Raw genomic sequence first — 16,242 nt, forward strand, 5'->3', positions numbered from 1 at the left:
ATGACTTAGTGATTAAAAGTTACATACTTTCCAAAAGCGGTAATATGTAACCAGTTTTTGTTTACAGCACTGTGTGTGAAGGTGGTAGGCAGATGGACAAGAGAGGAAGAGGAAATTTAAGTAATGATAATCTAGTTTAGAAGAGATTATCGATAGATTACAGTCTCTTGTCCAACAAGAACATCATCGCTGAAGTTTGATAAAGCTAAAGAGAAAAGCTGGCTGGTGTGAACTTGAGATTGTTCATGCAAACAGCCTGGAAAACCACAGATTTCTTAAGCTCATTTCTTTGACTCTAGCTCTGCCTTTTCAGCCTAAAAGGAAATGCTCCCTCCCCCAGCTCTCGCTGATGTTTTCCACTTTTCCTGTGATTTAAAAAAAAAATATTTCCCTTGGTAACCATGTTCCCTAGTTATTTTCTTGGCTAATTTTCTTCATGAAGAACCGAAAGGCACTTATCCCCAAGGGAAAGCAGTTATTTTAGATGTTACTAAGAAGTCAGCTAACATTTTTCAACATTTTCTTCTCTTCTTTGTTTTTAAAGAAAGCTCTGATTTTCTTTCATTTTCAACTGGAGACTTAAATGACACCAAGCAAAGACTACTTAGTTTAGCTTTCCAGGTAAAAAAGTTTTAAATTTTCAGTTTCTACTAAAGCATGTGGAATGGTTTTAATATATGGGTATTTTATGTGCAACTGTGTTTAATCCTTGAGAAAATAAGCTCTTTACTGATAATTTTTTTAAAGTTCAAAGTGTTGTTATTCTGTTTACTTGTTTTTATTTTTCAGGATGATTATCTCCCAAGTATTTTAAACTTTTCAGAACTAGGATTATCTTAATGTTTAGACAGAATTATATGATAAGTAGAAGTAAAAAGTGGCTTGGAATGTTTTTTTTCAAGTTTTAAGTCATAAAACATAAATATTAATTAAAAGCATGTTTCATTTTAATGAAGGATTGAAGGATAAGAGACAGATCATGACTTCATGTACATTTAAGATTCTAGATGTTTTAAAGCTTATTTAGGACAATTGGTGAAAAAGCTTTAAGTGAGAAATAGTAAGTTCATGAGTTTATAGATGATTATTGAATGTTGACATGAATAAAAAAGTACCAAAAAGACAAAAACTACTTGATAAATATGGCATTGTGATAAGTGTCATAAAATTTTTCATCTATAAACATATCCATGCAGTTAAAAAATTACTAATTAAATATTAAGTATCAAGTGAAAAATCTGTAAGTCACTAAAAAAGTCAATTGTAAACAGTATTAAAGGGCTATTTCATAAAATGCATTTAAATGTATTAATGAGCCTGGATGCTGGTTTTGTCAAGATTAGGACAGCTCTGCCAACCTCTGCACTTACCTGTTTAGGTTTCTGGATAAACTTGAATCAGTCTGGGAAAGGAGACAGACTGAAAGAGGGCCGAGGGTGAGGATCTTGGGAGGGTGAGGGTATTCTGAACACAGCAGGCACTCTTTCTCCTAAGCATTCACATAGGCAAGGCTCAGGGACAAAGAGGATTCCTAAGACTCATGGGAGTTTATCTCCAAAGCCCTGATATCCAGGACCTGACTTTTAACATGTGTTACCCATCATAGCATGGTGGTTGTGGTGGTTGAGGGGTCTCCACAGATGAATGGCAATACAGACCATTCATGTTGAGTGTTCATCAGAGCCCATTGGACCTACTCTTAGAAAGTTCTAGCTCTTCCTGCCCCATAGCTCTACTTCTCATATTTCCTTCCCTTGAGGTTACTGCTCATTCTTTCCAACAAGCTACCTTTCTCTGAATCAACCTTTTCAATTTCAGGTGCCAAAAGGCTAATGGATTTGCTCCTTTATATGTTGCATGCTCACTTTTTTTCTGAAACTAAAGTAGATCTTGGAGTTGTTAAAATATAGTCTAATTGCAGTGACTAAAAGTAATAATATTGAAATGAGTAAAGTGTTCAGACCTAGAGAAATGCTACTGAAATGGCTGGAGTAATAATATAAACGCATCCTGAGCAAAAGTTTGGTGCTGAAGTTGACATGAAGATATCTCAGAGATTGCTAGCTGTCAAACTAAGGTGATGTGGGGACATGTCCACACAGATAAAACCAGGTAGAGCCTGACTTAGAAGAGGGTGATTTGACTGGATAAAAAAGGACTACTGTAGAGCACTAGCCTTGAGCTGAAGAGCTGAGGGACAGCGCCCAGGCCCAGAGTTCAAGCCCCATGACTGGCCAAAAAAAACAACTACTGAGATTCAAGAGAACAAAGTGAACATCATGATGTCTTCTTGTCCTCCTCTCTCCAAACACTGATAAATAACAGAAGATTATTTTATAAATTAATACGTAACTATGTACCTGTCCTTGGAAATATGGTGAGCTTTTTGGTGAGATAGTAACTGAGATGGGAATGTGTTAAAGGGGGGAAACACTGAATAAGCATGAGAGAAAACAGAGTAAGGACAGCTTGTGTGAGAAAGAAGTTCCTAAGTTAAAAATCTCAAGAAGGAGCCAGGTGCCAGTGGCTCACTCCTGTAATCCTAGCTACTCAGGAGGCTGAGATCTGAGGATCGCAGCTCAAAGCCATCCCAGGCAGGGATATCCATGAGACTCTTATCTCCAATTAACCACCTGAAAACCTGAAGTGGAGCTGTGGCTCAAGTGGTAAGTAGAGTGCTTGCCTTGAGCTGAAGAGCTCAGAGATAGCACCCAGGCCCAAAGTTCAAGGCCCACAGCTGACAAAAAAAAAATGTTAAGAAGGGGTGGGGGGCAGGAAATCAAACAACCACCTACTGTTTAGGTACATTATAGTAAAATGTGTTCATCTCTCTTGTATCTCCTTTTGACAGTTCTGGGCTTCGAATTCAGGGCCTGTGCTTGCTAGTCAAACACTCTACTGAGCTACATCTCTAGACCTTTTTGCTTGAGTTATTTTTCAGATAGATCTTACAGTTTCTATCTAGGTCAGCGTAATACTGCAAATCCTCTTATATATATTCTTCCTTTGTAGCTGGGATTACAGGTATGAACCATCAGGCCTAGCTTGTTCTTTGAGATAAGAAATAACTTTTTCAAACTGTGATCACTATTTTCACTTCAGCTAAGATTACAGATGTGAGTCATAACGCCCAGCTCTTAAAACTTCTGATGAAAGATACATTGAAAATTTGAAAAAAAATGCCATAGGAAGAAAAAAAAGATTTCTACAAAGGGATGAGAATTATCCCTTTAATTTAATTTGAATTTCAGTCAAATTTCTCATCAACACTAAACATACAGACCAATATATTTGGTCAAAAAGTATTTGAGGAAAATGATTAAAATAATTTTGAAGACGTAATTTTATTTTCAACTATAAAGGCCATTTTCAGACATATAGGAATCACAAGCAGTTACAAACTATAACATTCTCTAAGAGAAAGGGGAATACGTGTGTGTGTGTGTGTGTGTGTGTGTGTGTGTGTGTGTGTGTGTGTGTGTGTGTGTGTGTGTGTGTGTGTGTGTGTGTGTGTGTGTGTGTGTGTGTGTGTGTGTGTGTGTGTGTGTGTGTGTGTGTGTGTGTGTATTTCTTCAACAAACAAAAGAAATCTGAGGAAGTTTCCTCTGATGAAGAAGCCAGATTCATTGACTTGCTGAAAACATGCAGAAAAACGAGAAAAACAACAGGCCCAGTATTTGGAAGAGGACAGAAACTAGAGAGGTTTAGAAAATATTTTCTTTTGGAACCATCTGTGGATTCCAGTAGAGGTGACTGAGAAACTTAACAGAGCTTTACCACAGACTTATGAGGCAAGAGGAAAACAAAGTAAAAATATGGTCAAGCAAACAGGGAGGTGGTGAAGAGTGGCGCTGGTGAAATCAGCGGGCTGCAAGTTAGACCCAAGATGTGATATTATTGGAGATATTGAAGCCCAGCTTCAAGTCATTCCATGGAGGACTGGGAGTATCTTAATCTTATGACTGAGCAGATGTAAATCTTTTTTGGATGGGAAATTCATTGTTCTACATCTTGAAGTATTTTCGTAACTTTTTATAGTGTCTGACACTAAGTCAAATATCATCAGATAAATGAAGAGGCAACAAACAATATGGCTGAACACCTAAAGAAGTAACACTATGGAAACAGAAACAGGATGCAGAAAACAGCTTTCATATATATACTTTAAAACAAACAGGGTTAATATGTTAAAAATGTAAACTGCAAGATTACAAGTTTCAGCAAGGAATTGGAAGCTTGAAAATGAAGAGATAGAATAAAAGAAACAAGGAAGCCAATGGGTGAATTTAACAACACATAAACTACAGCTAAGGCAAGCAGGAACAAATCAGGTCATTTAAAAGAATAACCAGAGTGGGGCTGTGGCTCAAGTGGTAGAGTGCTAGCCTTGAGCTGAAGAGTTCAGGGACAATACCCAGGCCCAGAGTTCAAGCCCCACGAATGACAAAATACAAACAAACAACGAATAACCAGGCCAGGCGCTGCTGTCTCACACCTGTAATCCTAGCTACTCAGGAGGCTGAGATCTGAGGAGTCAGCCCAGGCAGGAATATCCATGAGACTCTTATCTCCAATAAACTACCAGAAAACTGGAAGTGGTGCTGTGGCTCAAGTGGGAGAGTGCTAGCCTTCAGATGAAGAGCTCAGAGACAGCATCCAGGCCCAGAGTTCAAGCCCCATGACCAACAAAAAATAAAGGGCTGGGAAGGTGGCTCAGTGGTAGAGCGCTTGCCTTGCATGCCTGAGGCCCTGGGTTCGATTCCTCAGCACCACACAAGCAAAAAGAAAAAAGCTGGAAGTGGCGCTGTGGCTCAGGTGGTAGAGCACTAGCCTTGAGCTGAAGAGCTGAGGGATAGTGCCCAGGCCCAGAGTTCAGGCCCCACGACTGGACCCCCCCCAAAAAAAACAAAAACAAAAATAAAATAAAATAAAGAATAACCAGAATAAATCATGAAGCCATAAAGGGTCAGAAATTCAAAGAGAAAGCAACACAACAAATACACTCAGGATCCTGTTACACAAGTCACTGTAGTTCTGAAAAGAGAGGTAAGAGAGGAAAGAACGCACTAGGTAAAGAGATAAGGGATAAAAAATTTCCAAATTCAACGGCCATAAATGCAAAATGTGCTATGAATCCTTATCACGACAGAAATGAGAATTGTACTTAAATGTGTCAGAGTAAAACAGCTGAAATCCAGGGGCTAGGAAGGTGGCTCAGTGGTAGAGCGCTTGCCTTGCATGCCTGAGGCCCTGGGTTCGATTCCTCAGCACCACATAAGAAAAAAGCCGGAAGTGGCGTTGTGGCTCAAGTGGTAGAGCGCTAGCCTTGAGCTGAAGAGCTGAGGGACAGCGCCCAGGCCCAGAGTTCAGGCCCCACGACCGGACCCCCCCAAAAAAACAAAACAAAACAAAAACAGCTGAAATCCAAAACAAACATCTTAAAAGCAGAAAAAAGTTACTTTTAAAGGAGAAATAATTAAGACTTGACACTCAATAGAATCAACAGAAATAAAAAGATAATTGGAACCGTGTATTTGTCAACCTAAAATACTGCATCAAATAATGTACTTTTAGAATGAAAGTCGTAGATAGCATTTTCAGACAAAAAGAACCAGCCACTCTTCAGTAAACATGAACAAAAAGAATTATGGAAAATTGAATACCTTTAATTAGAAAAAAAATCCCAATAGAGAATTCAAGATGTGGGAAGGAATGAGGAGAAATAGAAAGGATAAATGTTCAAGTAAATCTAAACAAGTGGTTCTCAACTGAGGGGCAGGTTACTTTTGGGAATGGATGGTGACATTTTTGGTTGTCACAAATGGGAAGAAAGGGGATAGTGGTGGAGGCCAGCGTGCTGTTAATATCCTTCAATACACAGGCCATCTCTCACAGAAAAAGAATGTGGCCCCAACTAGTGATTTCAGCCTGCTGAAGCTGAAAAAGCCTGAATGAAATGAACGTTGGGTATAAGAAAATTTTAAGAATCTTTTGAAGATATAAATCTAAAGAGAACTAAAAAACATGGATCCAGATATATGTGTGTATATATATATCTGGATGGGGTAACCAGAGTCCAAGTTCATACAATTCTTGCATTATTTTGGGAAAGGGAAAGATATATTAGACCTTTATACTAGGTCTAATATATTAGACTTTGATAAGTCAAGAATACATGTATTAATTTTGGCAAAGAACAGAAAAGAAAGTATATAATTACTAATGGAATAATAAAACATTGAACATTCATTTTAAAGGAAGCAAGAAAATAGAAAAAGTAAAATGATGCAAAAATACATTAAGCAACCCCCCATCCCAAATCAAACCAAAACAAAAGCAAGCAACTATATTACATTAATATTAGATGATATCTTAAACTGTTTCTTTTGGGGGTAACAGGTTTGAACTCAAAGCTTCCTACTTTGCTAAGCAGTCACTAGATCAGTGAACCACGCCTCCACACCTCCACACCTCTCGCCCTTTTTTTTTTGGATTATTTTACTTAATTTTATTAAGCCAATCCTGAAGGTTGAACTCAGAGCCTGGGTGTGGTCCCTGAGCTTTTTTGCTCAAAGCTAGAATTCTACTACTTAAGCCACAGCTCCGCTACTGACTTTTGGTGAGATTGAGTCTAATGGACTTTCTTGCCCAGGCTGGCTTTCTTACCCAAACCCCAAGTTCAAGGCCCAGGTCTGGCAAAAAAAAAAAAAAAGTAAAACTACCTTAAAATCCTAATAAGTTAAAAAAATTATTTCTATAAATCAGGGTTCTCAACCTACTGATAATTTTTGTGAGAGCAGGCTATCTTGTGCAGTGTCCTTGGCATCTTACCTCTGGAGACCTGTCTTGCCTTTCCCAATTTGATGTTTTTTTTTTTGTTGTTGTTTTTGTTTTTTTTTTGGGTCCAGTCGAGGGGCCTGAACTCTGGGCCTGGGCGCTGTCCCTCAGCTCTTCAACTCAAGGCTAGTGCTCTACCATTTGAGTCACAGCGCCACTTCCAGCTTTTTTCTTTTTGCTTATGGGGTGCTGAGGAATCAAACCCAGGGCCTCAGGCATGCAAGGCAAGTGCTCTACCACTGAGCCACCTTCCCAGCCCGCCTTTCCCAATTATGACTACTACATTGCTAAATGTCTTCTGGGGGAAAAGTCACCTTCATTTGAGAAGCAAATCTTTAAATTGTGAGTTGGCAGACTTTTCTGTCACATATTTTAGATTGTGTGGGCTATGTTACAAGTGTCTGTTTCAGCCAATGAACTCTGTATAGTCCATTATCATAAACAATAAACAAATGAGTATAGCTGTTGTTCCAAAGAAACTGTTATGTATACTCAAATGATGCTTCCTTATGATTTAATATGTCATGAAATAGTCTCTCTTTTCAGAATTGAACTCTGAGCCTTTCCCATGCTTGACAAATGTTCTACCATTGAGTTACATCCCTAGCCCCAACTTTCTTTTTTAACCACTTAAAAACAATGCAGATACATAATCTCCTGACCTCAGGTCTAAACTGGTATCAGGCTCAGAGCCTGGTTCCCACGGTCCTCCACAGTAGGTGCCTCAGATGACTTTAGGCTGTATATTTGGTTCACTTGCATGACTCCACATAACTCCTTTTGTTCAGAAAATAAAGTGGAAGTCTTGTCCAAATACAGGGGTGAAGACAAGTGAAAATTAAGTTACTGTAAAACTATGACCACAGCCAAGAAAACGAGCATATTTACCATCCTCCAAAGTTCCCCCTGACCCCCAATGATTGCCTTCACCTGTTTCTCAGCCACACTGCCATCCTAATCCTGAAGCAGCACTCACATACTTTCCCCATAGAACAGTCTGCATTAACTGTAGTTTCCATGTCCATTTAGGATCAACCTCTCTCTCTCTCTCTCTCTCTCTCTCCCCCTCTCTCTGTGAGGGAGGGGAAGGAGAGAGAGTGTGTGTGTAAGACAGAGAGATGGATAGATAGATACAGGAGATTAAACCCAGAGCCTAACACATGCTAGTCAAGTGCTCTGTTCGTGACCTATACTACCAGTTCTTTGAATTTTTTAGTCAAAAGTCATGCTGAGTTGCTCAGGCTGCCCTTGACCTTACCATTCCCTCCTAAATAGCTGGGATTACAGACATATGCCATCATACCCAGCTTAGCTTGTGAAATTTTCTAAAGGGCTAGAATTTGGATTGACTTTGTGACCAATCTATAGGTTAATTTAGGGGAGAATTGAGAATTTAAATTATATACCATACACATGGTATACAATTCCATTTATAGGAAATCTTATTTCCTTTATCTCAGTATCATTTTAGGGTTTTAAGGGCTTGTGTTTTACCCAGCTTTTGACAAAAACAAACAATTCACAATTATGGTATTATGAATTATTTATTTTCATCTTTCATCATCTATTTCTGATTGCTATAGCACATAGAAGTAATCTTGATTTTTACAGATATTCTAGCCTGGAACCTTGCTAAAATTTGTTGCTAGTTATAAGAGCTCTTTGGTAGATTCCATATGATTTTCTATATAAATGACTGAGATACTTGTGAATGACGTCTATTTTACTTCTTTCTTTCCAATTTGGCTGGAGTTTTCTTAGCAAATGCCAGCTTACAATCGCTAAGAATTAAAGTTCTAGTCTCCTTAAATTTTGTAGAAAGTTGAAATATATTTGGGTCTGAAAGGGGAAGTACATACAACTTATTTCTAGAGATGATAAAATGTTTATCTACAATCTGGATGCAATTTATTTCTTGATGTTGTTACTGTACTAGCTCAAAAAATCCAGTGAAGTTTTGAACAGAAGTGTCACACATGTATGTTCTTGCATTTTTCCTGACCTTAGGAAAATATTGTAGTTCACCATTAAATGTGATGTTATCTTCAAGCTTTTCATAAACAAGTTATTACATGGACAAAATTCCCCTTTATTTTTAGTTCATTGAGGGTTTTCATCAGGATACTGACAGTAAGGGGACCTAAGTGAGGGCCACAGGAAAAGGGCTGCTAGGTGGGAAGCAGGGGAGGGGGAGGAGGGTGGGGGTGTTCATGGGGAGTTAAACCCTGAAGAAAGCTGTCTTGCCTTCTGATTTTTGATTTCCTGATAGGAATAACTTTAGGCTAGGAGAATCCTCTGATGACAGTCCCTGGAGGTTTCTCTTTGCCTGCCCATGGTATTCAACTTCACAGGGACTGCATCAGCAGTGCTGCGGCACTAAGGGGCTAAATATATACTTCTCACATTTGTTTGCCAGCTTCACCATGAGCAGTGGTCATTCACTGCCCTCAAAACCAGCTGATTAAGACCTCTTCCTATCTTTTGCTTCCTTACACTGATGCTATTGCAAGTTACTTCTGTATGGTACCACCATACAATCATTTATGAAAAGAAAATTTTAAAGCGAGCAATCAAAATAAAAAGGGAAGGGCTGGGGAAAGGGGTTGTGGGTGATATTAGTCACAGGGAACCTTGGTAGATCATCAAAAGCCCATAGCACATTGAGGTGAGCTGACTGAAGCCCAATGGCTAACTTCTGCCCACTGCCTTTTACTATGAATTTTATTAGGACACAGGTCCAGTCACTACACATTGCTTATGGCTGATTTCATGCTACAGTAGGAGAGTTGAATAGTTATAACAGAGAATATGCAGCTCTCACGCCTGAGATATTTACTATCTGGCCATATACAGAATAACTTTGCTCAAAACTGGTCTAGCAACAACGACATAAAAAAATCCTTTGATTCTGATGATAGAAAAACTCCCAAGTTTGACTTGGTAGTAATATTATATATAACATATCAGTGCTAGTTTACAAAGAGTTCCTACTAAGGCATTTAAGCAGCTAGAAACCAATGTTCAGATGTAAAAATTTACTCATCACTAACTTTGAAATTTTGTTTCATTCTAGACATTGGTTGGTGAAAAAAATCAAACATGAAATTTGCATTTTTGTTTTGTTTTGTTCTTATCATTTTTCAAACTGACTTTGGACAAAATGAAAAAACTCCTAAGAAACAAAGGAGGAAAATGTACCACAAAAGATTGAGGAAAAGTTCTTTACTCAACCATAGGTCAAACCAACAACTCGGAACTCAGCAAACAATAACTGTTCCACCAGTAGCAAGACTGCCCATGATCAACTTTGATTACAGTGTGGAGGAAAAGTTCGAATCTTTTCTTAGTTTTCCTGGAGTAGAATCAAGCTATAATGTGCTACCAGGTAAGAAATGGAGAAAGAGGAGGAGGAGGTTGGAGATGGAAGAAGGAAAGAAAACAAGACTAACTCTGAAGTTAAATCTTCAAAGAAAAAGTCAAGTTCTTGCACTACCTTTGGTTTAATCTAAACATAAACTTTTAAATAATTAAAAAACCATTTAGTGAGTATACTTATACAACAAAATAATTACTTACTGCTGTATTATAAGATGAAGTTATTTTCTTTGAGCATACTTATTATGCCCATATGTTAAGTACTCACAATCATAAAACAGATAATATACTTGTATACCTAAAGTGTTTCTTCATTTATAATGACAGATTATCTGTCCAGATCATCTAGAATAGAAATAACAATTTTATGAACACACAGGTCTTAAATATTTTTTCAACCTCAACCACAAATACAGTGAAAGCCAGTGAATTTAGATCAAATAACTGACTTTTTAAAGGCTGAAAGACTGGAAATTCTGCCAAAGATTCCACCTAAGTGTTTTGTTGTAGCAATACTAGTATTGCTTTTTTTTTTCAGTCCTTTTTGCTCAGGCTGGCCCAGACCATAATCTTCATACATACACTATAGCTGGGACGACAGACACATACCACCACACTCAGCTTTTACTGCTGAGCTAGAGTCTCAGTAACTTTTTGCCTGGTCTGGTCTCAAACTCTGACTGTCTTAATGTTTCTCTTCCATATAGCTAGCATTACAGTATAAGCCACTATGCCTAGCACAACTAGGTGTTTTATGTGTGAGAGAAAAAGAGAGAGAGGAGAGAGGGAGGGAGGGAGGGAGAGAAAGAGAAAATTCAAGAATGAGAACATGAGAGAACCAGGGCTTGAACTCTGTGCTCTTGCTCTTGATTAAATCAGCTTTTCCACTAATGTCTGGAAATCTACCACTTGAGCCATGTCTCCAGTCCAGCATTTTTCTGGTTAACTGGAGATAAGTCTCAAGAACTTTTCTGCTCAGGCTGGCTATGGACTGTGATACTCATATATCAGCCTTCTGAGTGGCTAGAATTATACATGTGAGTTACTTAAAGGCTTTCAAGTAGGCATTTAAAAAAAAACCCTAGTATGTATTAATCCATATTTTTTCAGGTTTGGAAAACAGTATACTGTGGGTATGTTACCACTAAATAAAACTGAAAAGACAAAAAATCCTTTATAATCATCTGTGGCCAATACTTTATACATTGTTTAAATAAAGCCAAATCCTTCTAAAAGGAAGGCAGAGAAATGGACTGTAATAATAGTGTATTAGTAACTGCTACAGAATGATAGCATTCATTTCCAATCCAAGTTCAAAGTAGTATACATATTATGTCTCTCATTTGCCTTTATAGTTATCTATCTGAGATGGAGTCTTATTAGGCCACACAGGCTAGCCTGAAACTATTAGCCTTCTGTAGTGGCAGTTTTTCTGCCTTAGCTCTGGAATAACTGGGACAATAGAAGCAGCCCAGCTTAGTTTTAAACAAATACATAGAACAGAGTGGTATATATCTATATCTGTGTGTGTGTGTATGAGTGGTGTATATATATAAATAAAATAGACTATACATACTAAACATTCCTTACTTGCCCAATTTGTTTTCTGGTGGTCTTTATTGTATCACCACATATGACATGAAACATACCGATTTACAGTGTTCAATTCAGAGTACTTAGTATAGTCACAATTCATCAATATAGTCCCTGAACATTTTCATCATTTCAAAAGAAAAGCTTGTGCACAACCCTTCATTCCCACCTTCCTTCACCCCTGGCAACTCTAATCTGCCTTCTGTGTTTTTGCCTATTCTGGAAATCTCATATAAACAGAATCATCTTCTATATGGCTCTGTGCATGTGGTTTCTTCCACTAAGTATGTATTCTTTTTTTTTTTTGGGTCCAGTCGTGGGGCCTGAACTCTGGGCCTGGGCACTATCCCTCAGCTCTTCAGCTCAAGGCTAGCGCTCTACCACCTGAGCCACAGCGCCACTTCCGGCTTTTTTTTCTTTTTGCTTATGTGGTGCTGAGGAATCGAACCCAGGGCCTCAGGCATGCAAGGCAAGCGATCTACCACTGAGCCACCTTCCCAGCCCTCACTGAGTATGTATTCAAGGTTTATCCATGTTTAGTTTGTATCAGAACTTATTTTTCTTTATAGTTGACATATTTTGAAATGGAAAGGTATTTTATATTTTACCTATTTTTAATCTATTCTTTATGGACATGTGGATTGTTTCCATCTTCGGACTATTGTTCATGATACAAGTATGAACATTTGTGTGTGTGTATCTGTACATTTTGAGCATTTGCTTTGAACATGTTTTCAGTACATACCTAGGACCTTCGTACATGTGAACGTGAAGTAGGATTTTATTGTATCTTTGATTTATATATGTCCCTAATGACTAATGATGTTTTCATGACTTTTTGTCCATTGTCTATCTTCTTTGGGGAAATCTTGATTCAAATTCTTTGCTAATTTTTGAAATGTATTGTCTTTCTTTTGTTTGTTTGATCTGTCATGGGGCTTGAACTCTGGGCCTGTCCCTGAGTTCTTCTGTTCAAGGTGAGCACTCTACTACTTGAGCCACAGCACCACTTCCAGTTTTCCAATGGCTAATTGGAGATAAGAGTCTCACAGACTTTCCTGCCTGGGCTAGCTTTCAACTGTGATCCTCAGATCTCAGAATCCTGAGTACCTAGGATTACAGGCATAAGCCACTGGCTTGTAAGAGTTTTTTTTGTACTTGTTTTCCATATTGTTATGGTATGAAATTCAGTTAGGTTTCCCCAAGGAAGTCACACCGTGACTGAGTAAGAGGAGCTGAAGAGTCAAAGTACTTCAAAGGGTTACATCTGTAGGACATTTCTGTCCTGTACATGGATGTACAGGACATGAATTTTATTCATGTGCACCCATATCAGTTTAACTTTGGTTCATAGATGCAGATAATTACTTAAGAAATTTAAATGTACTACTGTTCTCTTATAGGAAAGAAGGGACAGTGCTTGGTAAAGGGCATAACCATGTACAACAAAGCTGTATGGTCTCCTGATCCCTGTAGTACCTGCCTCTGCTCAGATGGAAGAGTGCTTTGTGATAAAACCATGTGCCAACCCCAGATGTGCCCTTACACAGTTGTACCTGATGGAGAATGCTGCCCGGTCTGCTCTGATGCTGGTACAGAGATTTAGCCAAAACAAAGTCTCACATGTGATTTAGTCTTTAACTTCTATTTGTTTTTATCTTGTCATTACATTAAGGAGTAAATCATGATAAACTTTAGTCATTTGGGTATGAAATATGGCATACTGCTGATAAACATAGAAACATCTGGGAAAATATGTAGAAGGGTACAGACATAACAGATTGTGGCTTTATAGTTACAGCTTTGTCAGATTATATCCCACATCTGACCCTTAGCATTGGTGATACAGTGACAATTTCTAGAGTAGACTGAGTTATTGTGTATTAAGGGTTCTGCTTTGGTTTGTACATACATTCTCTCACTTAATCCAAGATACTGAATAAAGGAGTGGTTTCTACTGCAGAACACAAAGCCTCAACCACACAAAGGCAATCCAGGAACCCACACCAAGGCCTGTGAAATCCTAGGGAGATACAGGAGTGTGTCCTGGAGCATGATTTTCTTGTGTGGCAGTTTTGCACACATGAAGTCATAGCATTGGCTTTGTTGGATTTTCATGACTATTCTCCTCCCTATTTTTTTTGTGCTGGTTCTGGGGCTTGTACTCCGGGTCTGGCTGCTGTCCTTGAGCTTTTTTCCTCACAGCTAGTTACTACCATTTGAACACAGCTTCCAGCTTTTTGGTGGTTAATTGGAGATAAGAATCTCACTGACTTTCTTGCCCAGTCTGGCTTCAAACTACAATTCTCAGATCTCAGCCTCCTGATTGCTAGGATTACAGGCTGAACCATTGCACCTGGTTCCTGATCCCCTTCTTCAGTGAGATTCAAACTAACCAAATGGGCACCCTTGAAAGGTCTCTTACAAAAAAAAAAAAAAAAGCTGAATGACATATGAAAATAAACAAATGCTTGGTAAATAATTTTTTTTTTTTTTTTTTTGGTCTGGTCGTGGGGCCTGAACACTGGGCCTGGGCGCTGTCCCTCAGCTCTTCAGCTCAAGGCCAGCGCTCTACCATTTGAGCCACAGCGCCACTTCTGGCTTTTTTCTTTTTTCTTATGTGGTGCTGAGGAATCGAACCCAGGGCCTCATGCATGCAAGGCAAGCGCTCTACCACTGAGCCACCTTCACAGCCCTTGGTAAATAATTTGACAAGAAAGGATAGGGACATTTTCTCTTGTCTATAGAAGGAAGATTACTTCCATGAAAACAGATGATCACAGGTTCAGTGTCTATAAAAATCTCCTGCCAGCCAGAAGGAATATTAGAATATTTAGGAATTGCATTTTTGTTTCATACTGTCAGGTATTCCATTTAAGTATTGTGCTGTTTGAAAATGCTAGAAATATGATTGTTTAGATAAACTAATTCCAGGGATTAAAATACAAGGTAAGATCAAGACATTCCAACACATTTTTCAAGACTTTTAAGAGTATTCATGAAAGACTTAAGTATTCATGAAAGGTTGAAGTTATATTGGAAAAATAACTTGGACATATGGGAGGGATTTTAAATGTTTTAATATGGTAGCCTTAGTTTACTAATATTTTCCTATACCTTTGGCATGCTTTGCTAGAGATTTGAAAAAAAAAACTTGACTTTATAATATATACTGTAATGCTATCACAAGTTATTTGTTCAAATATTTATATTTCCTGATTTCTTTTGGGAGATGGTTTATAAACAGTATTCAGTGAAGGGAGAGAGAGAGAGGATCAAGTGAATTTTAAATTTTGTTGGAAAAAGTCGTATGTATTGTGTACTCATCTCTAGTACTCTTTATTCAGAGTATAACTGAGTCTAGACCTAAGTCTTCCCTACTTTCTTCCAAAGACATAAAGCTAAAAATAACTTCCTGCTGTTATCTATTTTAGCCCCAACATTGTGGAAGGACAAAGAGCAATTTTGTGCAGAAGTCTAAATTAAAGTAATTTTCTTTGTTGTTGTTGGTTGTGGGGCCTGAACTCTGGGCCTGGGTGCTGCCCCTCAGCTCTTCAGCTCAAGGCTAGCACTCTACCACTTGAGCCACAGCGCCACTTCCAGCATTTTCTGCTTATGTGGTGCTGAGAAATCGAACCCAGGGCCTCATGCATGCAAGGCAAGCACCCTACCACTGAGCCACCTTCCCAGCCCCTAAAGTAGTATCATTATGTCTTGGACATCTAAGTATTTGACAGTAAGAATGCCAGAGTCCAGGAGTGAAAGGGAGAATTTTCTTTTTTTATTTTTTTTTTGGGTCCGGTTGTGGGGCCTGAACTCTGGGCCTGGGCGCTGTCCCTCAGCTCTTCAGTTCAAGGCTAGTGCTCTACCACTTGAGCCACAGCGCCACTTCTGGCTTTTTTTCTTTTTGCTTATGTGGTGTTGAGGAATCGAACCCAAGGCCTCAGGCATGCAAGGCAAGTGCTCTACCACTGAGCCACCTTCCCAGTCCGAAAGGGGGAGAATTTTCTATCAGTAATTTGATTAGAAACCAGAAGATGCCATCAGAAACTGAAAGAAAATTGGATGATGATGATAATGATGATGATGATGATGATGATGATAACAATAATAATAAAGCTATAAAAGTTACACTTCTATAATCAGGTAAAATATACAGGTGTGACACTTTTAAAATATCTGATAGGCTACAAATTCTTACCTTATCAGTAGCCTTGATGAATGAAACAGTATCTATTATAAAGGTATTACATAACATTTTAGTATCACAAAAGGACTGCTTTCCATTTTGCATCATATGGCAATATTATTCCCTCTTCAGACATCAGGTAGTGCTATATTCTTGCACAAATAAGAATTAAGTTATTTTGTGTAAAAACTAGGCATGTGGGCTCAAAAAATTATCAACAGCAGAACTAACAAAACAGAAGAAAAGTT

General features: G+C 38.4%; 2 protein-coding genes across 5 annotated transcripts in view; one reads left to right on the forward strand and one right to left on the reverse strand.

Moving 5' to 3' along the window:
- LOC122113557 (centromere protein P) overlaps positions 1-16,242 on the reverse strand; it is a 190,760-nt gene that overhangs the window by 34,705 nt on the left and 139,813 nt on the right. The gene's annotated exons all lie outside the window — the stretch shown is intronic.
- Positions 440-16,242, forward strand: part of Ecm2 (extracellular matrix protein 2) — a 32,354-nt gene continuing 16,551 nt past the window's right edge. For 3 of the 4 annotated variants that reach the window (XM_042686570.1, XM_042686571.1, XM_042686572.1), the window contains exons 1-3: positions 440-621; positions 9,911-10,222; positions 13,209-13,397. In XM_042686570.1, coding sequence (XP_042542504.1) covers positions 9,937-10,222; positions 13,209-13,397 — 475 coding nt within the window. In that variant the 5' untranslated portion in view covers positions 440-621; positions 9,911-9,936. The remainder of the gene's footprint in view (positions 622-9,910; positions 10,223-13,208; positions 13,398-16,242) is intronic. The other variant, XM_042686573.1, reaches the window with a different exon arrangement.

This window comes from Dipodomys spectabilis, unplaced genomic scaffold (assembly GCF_019054845.1).
Source record: "Dipodomys spectabilis isolate Male_0828 unplaced genomic scaffold, ASM1905484v1 ptg000098l, whole genome shotgun sequence".
In the NCBI taxonomy this organism is placed as follows: domain Eukaryota; kingdom Metazoa; phylum Chordata; class Mammalia; order Rodentia; family Heteromyidae; genus Dipodomys; species Dipodomys spectabilis.